The 15,369-nt window shown below is 40.1% G+C and overlaps 1 protein-coding gene across 5 annotated transcripts in view; it reads right to left on the bottom strand.

The window, feature by feature from the left end:
- MPPED1 (metallophosphoesterase domain containing 1) overlaps positions 1 to 15,369 on the bottom strand; it is a 104,738-nt gene that overhangs the window by 42,061 nt on the left and 47,308 nt on the right. For all 5 annotated transcript variants that reach the window (XR_002096961.1, XM_019515741.1, XM_019515740.1 and 2 more), the window contains one exon: positions 10,150 to 10,375. Coding sequence is in view for 4 of the 5 variants with exons in the window: in XM_019515741.1 (XP_019371286.1) it covers positions 10,150 to 10,375 (226 nt within the window). In the remaining variant the exon portion in view is untranslated. The remainder of the gene's footprint in view (positions 1 to 10,149; positions 10,376 to 15,369) is intronic.

Raw genomic sequence — 15,369 nt, 5'->3', positions numbered from 1 at the left:
CCCTAAAACTGTTAGTGTTGAAGAACTGAATTGTTCTAGGGATCCATGGCCTTGGGCTAATGTAATTTTGGAAAGAAATCTCATTTTGGGGAAAAATATTTTGTGCTAAGTTGATTAAAAATAAATGGCAGGTAATTGAAACTGCTCAGAGGTTTGAACTGTTAAAAGAAATCCTGGGGGAAAAGAATATGACACAAGATGCTGCTGAAGTGCTTAAGAATGCATGATAAATCATGATAAATGTAACTTATCACATGGATATGGTCATTATTTGTATGAGATATGGTATGTATAGTTTAAACACTCACAAAGCCATATGATGTATATTCAAATTATATGTTAATATTTATCTATGTTCCTGTAATATGTAATGAAGGCTAATCCTAGGAAGTACATAAGAACATAACAACTGCCATTAATTGGGTCAGACCACAGGTCTATCTTGCCCAGTATCCTGGGTCACTGTGGCACAAAATGGATGCTGAAAGGGAGAGTGAACTGGGTATGACCAGGGATTTTTTTCACTGTTCCTCTCTCGCTTGGGGCACATCAAACTGCCTGCGGTGCATATGTACCCATGTGCTGTGCTGCTAAGTTGCAGTGTGGCAGAGTTTTTTTGACACTGGGAGATTCTGGCATCAAAAACAACCACTGCTAAAAATAACATGAAAGAGCATGTGGCAGAAGCATGCACGGCCAGAAACCAGAGCCTGGCCAGCCAGAGTCATGCTCTGACTGCTGGCCAGGCTCTAAATGGCTGGCTTGGAGCTGCTGCTGCCCTGAGAGGCTCTCAGCACACCAGGTAAGGCTGCTGGCTGGCCCCATCCTCACCTTTCCCACTTGAGTCCCTTTGTCGCACGATAGAGCGTACATGCAGGGGTATGCCTGGGGACAAATATTTGTCCCACAGGAAACACGTTCCCTGCATGTGTGTGCTTGTGGGGATGCACCTGTTGAGCCTCCTGCACTTAAGGTCTAGGAAGTTCTGATTCCTAGGCTGTATCGCTGACTCCCCTGCTACATTCAGATTTTTGTTTTACATTTTGTTCTATCTTTTTCAGCATTGCAATTGCACTACTTCTTATTTCAATCACTTGAACGAATATCTGTTCAAATTAAGACCCCTATCCTGAATTCACATAACCAAAAAGACTCACCTGACTAATGTTTGTAAGGAGGGACTCTCATTTTCAACACTTGCAAATTAGATAATGATAACTCCTAGAAAGTTTTTCCACTCATTGTGTATACAGACTATTTATAAAAGCAAATCCAGATAATTCACTGAACAAGTTTTTGCCTGAATGTGTGGGTGGTATAACATGGACTGGGTTTTGGTAGTGTTTTGGCATACTGGTTAAGCTGAGGCATTTTAAGTCTTGCTTTCTGCCATTTGCTTTTACATTTGAAGAGTTATCTGATAGGAAAAAAAATCTGAAAAAAATCATCAAAATATTTTTCCAGGAAGGATGATATTCATGATCTTCCATGTGTTTCAAATGAAACCACATTGTGTTATGGCTTTAAGCATTTTTAGAAACCACACTTTTCAAAATGGAAAACAGTTTCTGATATGTACTGAAGAGGAAGAAATATGTCACTCCAACATTCCACTAAGATATAAATAAACCTGGTTTTACATGCTCCAGACTACAATTAATCTCTTTTAAAAGGATGGTCAATTTTGTTTTCTCTTTCCTAACATGTTCCTATTTCTCATGTCTTTGTCACATTTTATTTACTGTTAACTGAACACCTGAAATAAAACTTCTTCATCATTCTTATCGAAGTGCTATAGTCACATCAGACTTTTAAGATGTCAACCTTCTCTCCAAAGATCCAGTAACATGATATGTCTTACTTTTAAATAACTAGGGAAGTCTATTATTTGCACATCTCATTTTTATTTTCCTTGAGAACCATGTCAGTCAGCACAAATTACTCATTATATTGTGTATCTCAGATAGACTGGTTATAAAAAAGCTCCAAATCCCTGACTCTCAACAGAAGAGAACATCCATCTTTTAAAAACATTTAGCCATGGTACCAAAACCCATCATTTTATAGCAAGTACTGCCAGAATTAGTAAGTAAAACTTGTGCAACTAGCTTTAAAAAATCTAAATTCAACTGATATTTGCAGGAATTTTAAAATGCAAAACATTTTTTTCTTTTTTTTTTTTTTTTGCTTTAAGTAACAATGCACAGGTAATCCTGCTTTGATTAAGCACTATTCTTAATTGCTGAGCAACTAAGGGAGAAGCCAGGTTTGTTCAGTAATATCCTTGGACAAACTAGCTGGGAGAGATGATAGACAACTTTGAGGTACAAAATGCCCTTCCTCAGCTGCAGATGAAAGAGACATAAACAACAGAGATATTTTTTCAATATACAGATGCTATACTACTCCATAGCACATTTATGCACTTATAAGATCAGTATGCAATCTGTGCATGTGTGCATGCATGCATGCTTGAGGCAGAGGAAACGGGAAGGAATAAAGTTCAGGGAGGTTCTCTCACATCACTTTGGGACAGAAGAATGTGAATATTTGCTGTGAATTTTCAAGAAAAGAAATCTGCAATTTACCATCTAGCATTGCTACCACTACATTCGTGAGGTATATTCCAAATATGTGGGACTAACATTTAACATGGTATGCTAAATGAAGTAAATCTTTGATTTTAATACAATTTCATTTTAATTGACGTGCACCTCAATGAGTGTAAAGATTTGTACAAGGCATGGGAAAATAAACATTAGATGATTCATTGCTGGGAAAATGAAAGCGTGTCCCTCTCATGAAATGAACCTATAAATCTTTGGTACATTATTTTACTGATGGAGACCACACTCAGTGAGGAATGAAGGAGACTATTATAACTGTATTTGGTAAGATGGAGAGCAAGAGAGAAGAAACTGAAATGGAGACCCAGATACAGGATGTGACAGAACCAGAGGGAAGCTTAAAGCAAGCCCTATTTTTCACTTTGCCAATTTTTTGGAACTATTTCCAGTTGTACATCTGAGTTACCATTTCACCTCCCTGTCCAATACAAAGAGAGTGAATGAATGTAATGCACTGGAAAAAAAGAAAATCAGAGCTACAAACATAGGGTTAAATTGCACTAACTGTCATGGATAACACCTAACCTAAGGCAAGTAAGACTTGGCTGTCATAAAAATAATTACAGGTATATTGGTATACAACTTTAGCATCACTACTACTTAAAGGCAGTGGGGATTTGTATAGTAAATGGCTGACTTTCCCTCCATGGTAAGCTGCTTTGTGCTGTATTGGCAACTGATGTTAAGTACGGGTATATCTATATTGTTTCCATGGGGCTCTTGAGACTGTTTTTGAAAAGTACTACTCCTCCCCACACTGATGCTTTGTGCACTCCAGACCTCTGGCAGGCTTGAGAGCAGCAGCAGGGTAGCATCCTAACCGCCTCCATTCCAGGTTTGGACATAGGAAGCAGGAGTAGGTAGGTGTGGTTTATTTTTCTGTGGCAGCATTTTGAGCACTATGGAGGCAGCACAGGCCTCCCTTTGTGTATATCAAAAGTATGTTGTAGTCTATGACAAGAATGAGCTCTGTCACCCTCCTGAGCTTTGCTGCACAGCATGGGATTTAGAAATATGTGAAATTAACTTGTGCAAATAAAGACAGTGGATAGAACCACATGTAGGATTTATAAGGATAACACACTTTGAATAAAATGCACAATTGAAAAAAAATGCTAATTACCCTGGACCTGATCAATTCTCCCCTGCTGCCATGCTGCAGCATTCTACCTCAGTCAGCAAAGCTGATTGTTTCTGTTAGGTCCACAGTGTTTTTCCTAACCTGGCTAATTTAACCAGAATGCTAAGGTCAGCAAAGTTAGTACCTGAACAAAGAAAAAGATGTCTCCTTCCTTACTGGATTCTCATTATCCAAATGAACAAGTAGTGACATAACCAGAGTAGGCTGCCCTGTGCACATGGGAGGGAGAGAAGAGAGGACAGAAAAAAACCATCTGTCACTGCAGCTGTACAATCACGCCCGTCATGTAGTGGCAACCAAAAGTCATATGTGGCAACTTTGCCGGGCTCCTGGCTGTGTTGTTACACCTCTGAAATATATCATATAAGAACTTCTGTCCCTCCCGGAAATCAGTGAAATCATTATCCAATCAACAATCTTGAAGGGAGAGGCAACAACCCTTTAAATTCTAAAGGAAGCTTCACACCAAATGTGTGTGAATGATTTTCCAGAGCAAAATCAGCTTTGACACTCCCAAGTTTCTGGATGGCCTCTGACAAAAGGATGATTGGAAGAATGTGAACAATGTACACTAGTAATATGTAAACGCTATCAAAGGGGGGGAAAAAAAATCACAAAGACAGTTCCTTCCAGAGAATCCTAACCTCTACGTCACAAGTGCTAAAGCGTTTCTTCAAATTATCAAGAGCAGGGCTGTCCAGCTGGTGACTCATGGGCTGCATCCAGCCTGCAAGGGGTTAACATGCAGTCTCAGGGTTCTTGTCCAGCCACTGCCTCCCACATGCTTTTTACTGCTGCAGCAGCTGGGGTCCTCAGGCTCCCTCTTTCAGTTTCTGGTTCCTGCCTCAACTCCTGAGAGCTGAGCAATGGGAAGGTATGTAGCAAAGCAACAGCTGGGATACCTGTGCAGCAAAAGAGGGGCTAGGTTGCCAGTGCTGCACACATGGGCAAAAGAGAGATTATGTTCCTCTCACTCTACATGCAAGCAAGGGAATTAGGCTGCTCCTGCTGTATGTACAGCCAGGGAAAGCCAGGCTGCTTATGCTATGTGTGTGGCTGGACAAAGCAGGATTGCCTGCAGGGAAAACCAGTTTGCTTATGGTATGCAAGAGAACTGAGCTGCTTGAACTGCGTACACTATGCAAGATGGGAGGAGGGAGAGAATGGAGTTCTTCACTCTGTATGGGCAGTGAGATGGGGGGAGCTGAGATGCCTTTGCAGCAGTGGGGACCTGCTGTCCAGAAGTTGGACTGCCCTGACCTAAAGCAACAGCTTATCCAGAATAATAAACTTCCCATTTTCCACAGAGAAAAGAGAGATAATGGGTTAGGGAAATGATGCATTTTCTTGCCATACTACACGGCAGGGTCAGGATTTAAGTTCATTAGCACCCCACTTAGAGCATTACAGAGTGGAATGGGGCATGACAGGGCTTTAGTGGTTACACTGGGCTTATTCCCACCTTCTTTCGTTTTCCTCTCTAAAATAGATAACCTACTGCCACAACTGGGCTTTTTATGATCAATGATATCTGATAATAAGTAAATCAAATGCGACGGAAACTCACATTTAGGCTGAAAATAGCATAAAATGCAAAGGCAATAGCCTAAAATGCAAGGGGGAAATCACATTTAAGCTGAAAATAGCATAGCACTGTTCTGGTCTAGATGAAGCTCCATGTCACAATTTTGTGGCAACAGTAGGGTACTAGATATAATGAGAAAACAGTTATAATTCACTGCTTTACAGATGTTTTATGATGAGTGATCAAGAAATCTCCAAGAAACCCAATTCTTCTCATCAGAAACTTGTGTGTTCATAAACTATATTAGGATGAAAAACACCATATAATAACCCTGTGCCTGTTTAGCTTAAGACATATTTCAGCTGAATACTACAGAAACCTTGTGTAGCAGAAAAATGTTATACTAATGTCTAGGATCATACATGCAATGTACAGAGGTGTTGGGAAATGCATGTATAAATGCATCCACCTCTGGATTCTTTCTAATTTCTCCACATTTTTTTCAAAGCATCAGTCCAAAACTGAACATAGTATTTCAGGTGCTCTGATTTTAAAATAAGAGCACACTAGTCTATACCTTGGAGTGTCTACAACTCCACCCAACTTGATGTCATCCACAAATTTGTTAAACATGCACTTAATCTGATCCTCCAAACCATTAATAAAGATGTTAAACAATACCAGACCCAGTACAAACTCATTTGATATTTCCTCTCAACTAGACAATGAGCCACTGACAACTACTCACTGAGCATGAGATCAACCTTACAATGTTTTTGTCCTTAACTTGTTAAGGAGAACATAATGGGAGACAGTGTCAAAATCCTTGCTAAAATCAAGGTATATCAAACCCACTGTTTTCCCCCTAACTAAAAAACCTGTCATCTTATCATAGAAAAAAATTAAGTTGGTCAGGCATGACTTGCTCTTGGTGAATCCATGCTGGCTGTTCCTGATCAATTTGTTCTCCACCGGATCCTTTGAAACAGATTTCTGGAGGACCTGTTCCATGATCTTTCCAGATATCAAGTTCAGACTGGCTGGTCTGTAATTCCCTAAATCCTCCTTATTTTCTCTTACAAATAGCTACTTATCTCCCATTTATCCAGGACCTCATTTGACCTCCATGAGTTCTCAAAGATGAGCCAATGGCTCTGAAATTAGCTCAGCCTTTAGTACTATAGGGTCCATCCCATCCAGCCCAGCTAACTTAAAAGCATCTAGTTTACCCAAGTAATCCCAAGACTGTTCCTCCACTACATTAGGCTGTTTGCCTTCAACATTACCTTTGCTGCCAATTCTGCTTGTAGTTGACCCTATTTGTGAAAACTGAAGTAAAAAAGGATACTTCAGCCTTCTCTGTATCTTCCATAACTTCGTTGCTTTCTGAATTTGGTAAAAGCATCTATGGTTTCTTTGGTCTTCCTGTTATTTCTGACATATTTGTATAATTCCTTTCCCAGTTACATCTCAAATCGTGCCTTACCCTTCCTGATTTTCTCCCTTCATGCCTGTGCAGTACTTTCATACTGTTTCGCAGTAATATGATCAAGTTTCCACTTTTTAAGTTTCAACTCATTGAAGAGATCCTGGAGATGCACTTATGAGAGTAAGAATATGTTAAGTATTGACATTTTAAGGGCAAAGATTGCATTGTGAATCATCATACATTCAATATGGCTTTTTCTGATTGTTAGTTATTCTGTATTATATTTAAGACAGTTAAAATTTTGTGTTACTAATAAAGGTCACAATCTTGCACCTTTAAGGTCAATATAAGCTTGGCATTGATTCTGATGTAAGCAGCAGGACTTTATTTTCTTTGTAATTAGGAACAAAGATTGACTGTTGGTTTACACAGAAGGTCAGAGTACTCAAGTGCTACTAAAAATATTAAATACAAACAAATGGTACATATTGACCGGCAAAATTCACAAACCAGTCAAGCTTTCAGTTTGCTTTGAAACTAAAAAAAATCTTTAGCAAAAATACAACTTTATTTATAACTTATAGACAAGGACAGAGTAATTAGAGTCTGATGAAGGCAACCCCCCAAAAAATAATCAATGTTCTCTAGCACCTTTCACCTTCTCTAAGCACTTTCCAAACATGAATTAACCACACCTACCTCAAAAAGTAACTGTAATTATACTCATTTTTGCAGAAGTGCAACTGGAGGCAGGGATTCGATGACATGGTTAGGAACATAAAGCCAGGAGACCTGACACTCACTCTCCATTTCTCTAAAATGAGAAATTATTTTTTTTCCTACTGGAGAGGACACAAGTCAATACAGAAGATGAGATTATTATTCCATAAAAAAAAAAATGTTGTTTAGGCTGAAACAATAATTTAAGGTCTCATTTGGCAAAGCTGGTAGAGGGAGGCGTAAGTTCCAACAGAGGAAGCACCTTGCCAGCAAAAGCTCCTTGCACCCTCCAGGGACACTCTTCCAGGGAAACCAGGAAGCGTGGGATGTGGGACCTTGAATTCCAGTCAGAGTTTCATAGATTGTATACCAGTGAGAGAGTTTCCAGAGAACCAGTGGGTTCCTCAGTTGTAATCACCATATGCCTTTTTTAACACCACCAATATTTGTTGCTGTTGCACTGAGCCTTTGTCATATTCCTACAAATGAGGTTGTGGTCCTCTCATTGCCTGTTATCGGGGTTCCTGGCTAAGGTTTTATCATTGGTGACCTATACCCTCCAGCACAAAGTGGAACAAACCCTCAGCAAATTTTGCCCATAGCAGGCTGGACCAGCACCTCAGACAACAACACCATACGACTTTGTTGACAAGTTCTAACCATATGGCCAAGACCTGTCTATGGAAGAAACCAATACATTAGAACCTAAAAGCATAATAATAGGATGAATGAACATAAATTTACATGGTTTTATAAAGGAAAGAGCATACCACAAAATACTGCCTTTAGAAAGTGAGCAAAATTAAAAAGTCAATGGACAATGGGGATGCATTAGATTGACATTTGTAGTAACATTGTTTAGGAGTTCATGGGTAAGAAAATTTTTCCAGAGAGTTTTACAGATTTGCTCAGGTACAGGAAACTCAAATGTTTTCCTTAAGACTCTACTTACTGTTACTTTATAGATACAGTTTTGTTTTCATTTAATTTATCTTGTATTTAACTAGTCTTTAATGAGACTTTTGGTGTCTTACTGCCTGGGAAATTATTACTGACATTGGAAATATGGTGCTTGGTTAGGAACATTGTACTGAAGATACTCAGTTGCCAGACATATTGTAAACAGAGCTTAATTACTGTATTTACAGTTGAACATCAAACTGGGAAGAGGTGCCAAGTGGCATTCTACAGAAGTTAATATTGGGACTGATACCACTTAATATCTTCCTTAACAATTTGGAAAAGGAAGTAAATTGTACATTGATTGAACATACAGTAGACACAAGATTAAGATGAACTGCAACACAGCAGGTGGGGAGGTTGAAAAAACAGAAAGATTGGAGATATAAGAGAGAAGGGCGTATTTAAGTGGGATGCAATTTAATGTAGATAAATGTAGAATAATAAGCTTGGGGAAATTAACACCCAGCTCAAGCATTCAAATGGGAAAATGCCAATTTTCATTTAAAAAAATTTCAATAGATTTCACAGTTTATTCACACTGAGAATTCACATTGGGGTATATGCATCAGGTCTGACAACTTGTTTGCTACATTCCAGCCTGATGTGATTGTAAAAAAGGAAGAAAAACAGATTCCCCCCAAAACCTACCTTTTAAAATTCAATGTATTTTCTTTAAAATGTATATATTCTGCTCATGAAATCTACCAAAAAGTTGTAAGCTTCCACACACACATTCAGCAGCATGACATGTAGAGGGATCACTTGAAGAGGTGAGGTGGAAGTTCAGATGGCAACATAGTTCAGGGCCTTGTCACATACTCACTTGCAATGATTGCAAATCACTGGCATATTGTGACATCTTAAAGTTAGTTTGTGTTAGGAAAGAACCCTTACCTGAAAGGAGATAACACTGCAATGTCACAAATCTGCCTGCTTGCATTTTAACTGCACTTGGCAAGTGTTAAATTGAAAGTGTACCAATAACTGCCCCAATTGCTAACTACTGTTTCTCCCTTGGCTGATATAGTTGGAGCCAGTGCTTTGGAAGCCACTGGACCACAGTTCTGCTTCTGCCACGGTCAAAAACTTTCAAGCGGCAGCATAGTGGAAGCTGGCACATGCAGCACAGTGAATCTGGAAAGGATTATTTGGCTATTGATTTCTTTTGGGAAACGCTCATTTTATTCCAGAAGCTAGCTAGCCTTTTGATGAAAGCTATGAATCTATAAAGGAAAAAACCACGTAGAAGGCTAGCAGGTCATCCTAAACTAAACTAAGAACAATAAAAACCCCACACCACAAAAACTGAAATCATCGCTCTATCAACTATATAATGTAGAACTGAACATGCAGAACACTGAATTTTAGATATCCACAGGACTGAAACTCTCAAGAATATATTGTCCACTAAAATTAAGTTGTAGATATATATAACATATTAGATTGTAGAAAAGTGTTTCTGTGTACCAAGTTAAAGCTTCATAAGTTATTTTAATGGATCACTCTTGAGTAAGTGAAGAACACACAATCTTGTCCTATTGTTATGCATTTAATGATCCACACTCAAACACAGTCAGACATTTTGCCACACAGAAGATTAGCTACAAAATAAGAAAAAAAGTTTATAAAAGTGAATACAATTTGGTTAGGAATATAATAATCCAGTTAAGGCTGACAGGTATGAAATAGCTGATGCAACAGCAATCAATGCTATTTTGTTTATTTATGTTAAAGGGCTGCTTACCAAGGGGAGCCATATATTCTGAATCCCCTCACTGTCACTTCAGAGTCCTGAAGATAGATGCAATTTGTTAGAAGAGACTGTACATTTTCATAGCTCTCTGGCTTCAGCTTAGATACAGATGGGAAGTAGTAAAAGTCCTGCTTGATTAAGTCTGCCATGAACTCTTGGTCAAAGGTCAGTTCATGATTTCCTGCTATTACAATCTTGTATTCATATGGAAGGCTACCTAAAATAATGAAAAACAACAAATCTTAGTTATCTGTCAGTTTCAGATACAAAAAAGAAACTCATAAGAGTACTGTACTATATAACCTCTTGTGCATTTAAAAGACTGAGATCCATAACTGTAGCCCTCACTGCCTTAATTGGGTATGACATTCATGCCTCCAAGGTCAGAAGTTGATTCTTCACTTGCATAGGATCACATGGGGTGATCTCACATTAATTTTTAACCTTAAAACAGACAGGTCTTCAGTAAAATGTATTTGGTATTCCTTACAGGTACGATTTATCAAGAGGACAGGGTTTAAAAGGCATTGGGCACAACTCTTGATAATCAACACCAGTTCTTTTATGGTGGCATTCTATACTTTCCTGGTCATCTACAGGGCATTATTGGTACTTACATAGACAGAGATAGTCTATTCTTGGGCACACAGACCTGCAGACATGGGTGACTATGTTTGTGCCCACTGGCAGTTGGGGAACTCTCAACTTTCCCTACAAATAGCTGAGTGCCAAGGGCACTCACCTAGGAAGCCGCAGGGCATGGGTTCTGAGTTCCCATTCACTCTGAGGGTTTGAACTGGGTCTCTCAAACTTCCTAGCACAGCATTCTAACCACCACTCCACAGGTCATAAGAACATTTTTCTAGCCCCTCCTTTTGAAGCTGACAAGAGGGAGATCTGTGGGAGATATGTGGTGCAGAAGGAAGGGAATATGCCAGAAGATGCGTGGTTCAGTGGAGTGGCTACTGATTTGGAATGAAGACACCTGGTGTTCTAGCCAGGGCCATTGCCCCCAATGAAGCAAAAGCTGCTTCCCTTGCTTGCTCACAATCCCCCCCCGCACAAGGACTATGTTAGTGACTTAGCTTCAAAAGGAGCATGGAAGAAGGAAGTGAGTAATTGGTTCAAGCCCCCAAGAACTCCCCTCAGTGCCCTAGCCACTGAGTTACAGGGCAAAAGAGAAGACAAATGCACACCTGTCATTAGGTCTATCCTAAAAACTTCAAGAATAAAATTATACACACATACCCTAGGACATGTTTACATATTAGGAGCCTGCTGTGACTACATGCAATAAACACCCCACATGGTGGGAATATTTGCAGCAAATAATGTTAACTAGATAGGTAAATCAAATCAGTGAACACTACTCAACAACTGGCTTGGGGCATGCACTGTGAAGTGAGAACCCCCAGGTAATCCATATGTGCACACTCTGCACTGCAACAGAAAATTCCTACCAACCTCCACACAATATTCCCAGCTGGATCCTGTACTTAAAATCACTTAAAAGGGATCACCACTCCTAAATATCCCATGCCCTTTACAGATTTCCTAAATGTGTCTGCAGAGAAATGAAAGGGGAGAGCAGACCAAGAACTAGAAGAAGATAAGGAAACTATTTATAACAGTGGTACTCACAGTTTTGGACTCATGGACCAAATGAATGGTTCAAAGTCAGTCTATGGGCTGGATAAGGCCCTGTGCTGTGTCTGCCTAGTCAAAATTAGGTTCTGTATCCCCTGCACTGCCTTTGCCCAGCCAGGATCTAGCTTACAAGGCCACAGTCTGCGAGGTTCCCCACACATCCATGGGGAGCCCCACAAGCCAGATGACATGGCACCAGGGGCCATAACCAACAGGCAGGAGTTGAGCACCCCTGATATATATGGCTGCTGCCAGCCAAAATAAGGTTATGTACAAATACTGCAAGATACAGAAGGTAGTCTGTGGTGGGGGAATGGCTTCACTGTAAGTAAATTTCCCTTCTCAAAAGCAGAAACCTAATAGTTTTAAACTTAAAAAAATACAATTTCTTCAACAATATTCTAAATGAAATCTCAGTGAGAACCCTGAGTTATTATAACTGGGAATGTAAACCAGGATGTCTATATACAGTGGCATAAAGTTGGTACAGATATGGCTGACTTGTAGAATTGCAAGTGATGACAGACCCTCAATACGAGGAAGACAATTTGCCAGTAAATAAAGAAGACATTGGTGAGCATATAAATTACTTAGGCCAATCCAAGATCCATGTGTTTGACCAGAGTCAAACTTGAAAAATAAATTTACAGGGCATTTAAGCTAGTGAAATGCAAGTTAGACATGGTTGGTGATGTATACAGACCATGGGCAACTGGTACCTCCTGATACTGGGAGGGCACCAACGGACCGACTGCCAACCCGGGGGGCGGAGGGTCCCCCAGCAACCGATTCAAAACCAGAAATGCCATTGGCAAACCTGGAGGGGAGGAGCATATGGCACTGGCCAGGTCGCAGCAGGCCTGCTGAGTATGATGGTGTAGAGGGGGTTAAACACCTACCTTGGCCTGCACAGACCCTAGATAGGGTGGGGCAGGGAGGCAGGAAGCAGCAGCCCCTGCTAGGCTTTTTCCCTGCTCCCCACTGGAGAGGAGTGCAGGAGGGGGCTAAGGCTAGACCCAGGCCTGGGCCAGCATGCTGAGGTGGAGGGAATGGAGGGGTGTTTAAATCCCCTCCCCCACCTGCATGGGACCAACTCCACTTCAGTGGCGAGTGGGGGAAAAGCCTCCGAGTAGTTGCTGGCTGGGGTCCAGAGCTGGGTTTCCCACTCCCTTCTCAGACAGCCGGAGCAACGATAGTGCTGTAAGTAGAGAGCAGAGGGGCAGAGCCAACTCTGCTCTATTGGAGCAGACAGCCCAGCCCAGGGCTGCAAAGCATCCTGGGATGCTGGGGGACTGCGAGTTAACTTGAACCAGGAAGGGGTCTGGGACAAAAGTTCCATAAACTGGTTTGACCTAAATCAGTTAAGTCTGATTCTACATTCAGCCAGGTTTATCTTAAACTAGTTTCAGCCATTTTGAAAGCAGTTTATGTGCAGGTTAAACTGCTCGTAATTTCTGTGCAGGTTAAACTATGTGCAGGTTAAACTGCACATTGTTTTGTGACAGGTTTAAACCAGTTTCTGATCACTTAAACTGGTTTATGTGTAACTTCTGTCCCTAGCACAAAGGTTCTGAACAGAATAGAAATGACATGCCTATCCCAGTATTTTTGAACAAATGACTGATAGCAGAAGGACTGTGAGGTGGTACATGCCCACTGGAAGCAATCCTGGCCCCCACAAGATGCCACTTGTTTGCACCTGATGGACTCAAAATAAAAAGGACTGGGAGGGCCACTATCTGCACTCTATTTAAACACCACTATTCTGAAAATTGTTTTTGCAGTTTTCATTCATTCCTATGGCCCATAACTGTCACCAACCAAAAGAATCTTTTTTAATTATGATTTTCTAGTAAAATGTACATGTTGAAGGCTAGAGATTCAAGTAATTTTAAGTACTTTTTTTTGGGCGGGGGGCTGGACTCGAAGATCTTCTGAGGTCTCTTCCAGCCCTAACATCTATGAAATCTATGAAATAACTTTATTTCAAACCCCGAAGTGTTTAATATCTTGCAGAACATCTAATTTACATCTGTGTATTTTGCATGCTTACACACATGCACGTGCATGCACTCACACAGGTTGATAATGTAGCTAAAGTGGACCTACATCTATGAGCATCTATTAGCTAGGTACAGCAATACTAGTATCCTTGACAAACAGAAAGAAATTGCATGCCATGGTACTGTTAACAATTCCATTTCTATTCTGTTTTCTAAATCTTTTCCAGCTCATCTGATCCATCCATCTAGAAGCCAAGAACCTGTATGAGCTGGTTATAGTTGTTGCTTCCACTAATGTATTTATGTCATGTTGCTGTCTGTGGGTGTTACTTAGGCAAATTAGCAAATTACTCTAAATGTACAGTTACATTTATTATAGTGGCAATCCGAAGCACTGCAGTAGTTACAGGTCTGTCAGCTTTTCAATTAACAACTCTGTTTTTGATGAGTTTGCAGCTCAGTTTTTTTATTTTCATTCCACACCCGGCTAGTACTTGCTACATTTATTTTCTCCTTTCATCCCAGCAAAACTCTCTTCTTATTTAGATTAGGACATGACTAAAATAGCTAATTTTTGCTGTTTTCACACACTTTGGTTGACCTTACAAATCCTGTTCCTACCATGATTTACAGACAATCTTAAATTTTCGTGCTACCTACTCTTAGTGCATACTGTGAAGCACGTGAAGAATCAGGGCCTAGTTTGTATAGAAGATCCTGACTGTATAAAAGAAGAATGTTGGTAGGTTTAGTATAGAGGATGAAGCAATGAGATTGACTGATTTTGATATATATATATATATATATATAGGAATGCCTACAGGATCTGTGCAAGAACAGATATGAGTGTGCTGCTGAGTGGAGTGTTCCTTTCTGCCCTAACTCTAACATGTTATAACAGTAATGCTAAGTTTAGGGCAAATGTAGAGGCCTTCCTGGTGCTGAATATTGTACACACTACTCTGCCTGATCCTCCTACTTCTGAGGTAGTGGTAAAATTCCCTTTATTTTTATTATGTACAGAATAAGGCACTGAGCCAAAACCCATAAAGTGCTCTCTGCCTTTTAAATACCCTGCCTTGCAGGACTATGATCTTAGAAAACAAAAATAACTAATTTTTGTCACAAATTTCCCTGTTAACCAATAAATTAAATCAGCAACTTTCTAACCTATACACATCTCATACTGAAATTAGTCTGAAGGAAGCTCTTTCAAATGTTTTAATATAATTCTTATTATTTTTCTTAACCATTTTTATTTAAAAAACATATTTCATAGTTTCATAGATTTAGGGTCGGAAGGGACCTAGTAGATCTTCTAGCCCGACCCCCCGCCAGGGCGGGAGAACAACAAAACCCCAAAACAAGAAACGGGACTCATTTGAGTCCAGCCAGGTAGGCATCCAGCCTCTTCTTAAAGACCCCCAGGTTAGGGGCCAGCACCACTTCCCTTGGAAGTTGGTTCCAGCTCCTAGCCGCCCTAACTGTGAAGTAGTTTTTGCGGATGTCCAATCTATACCTCCTCTCCATCAACTTGTGCCCATTACTCCTTGTTATGCCA

This window comes from Gavialis gangeticus, unplaced genomic scaffold (assembly GCF_001723915.1).
Source record: "Gavialis gangeticus isolate Ggan-Ray unplaced genomic scaffold, GavGan_comp1, whole genome shotgun sequence".
In the NCBI taxonomy this organism is placed as follows: Eukaryota; Metazoa; Chordata; order Crocodylia; family Gavialidae; genus Gavialis; species Gavialis gangeticus.
This window is presented reverse-complemented; position numbering and strand designations above follow the sequence as displayed.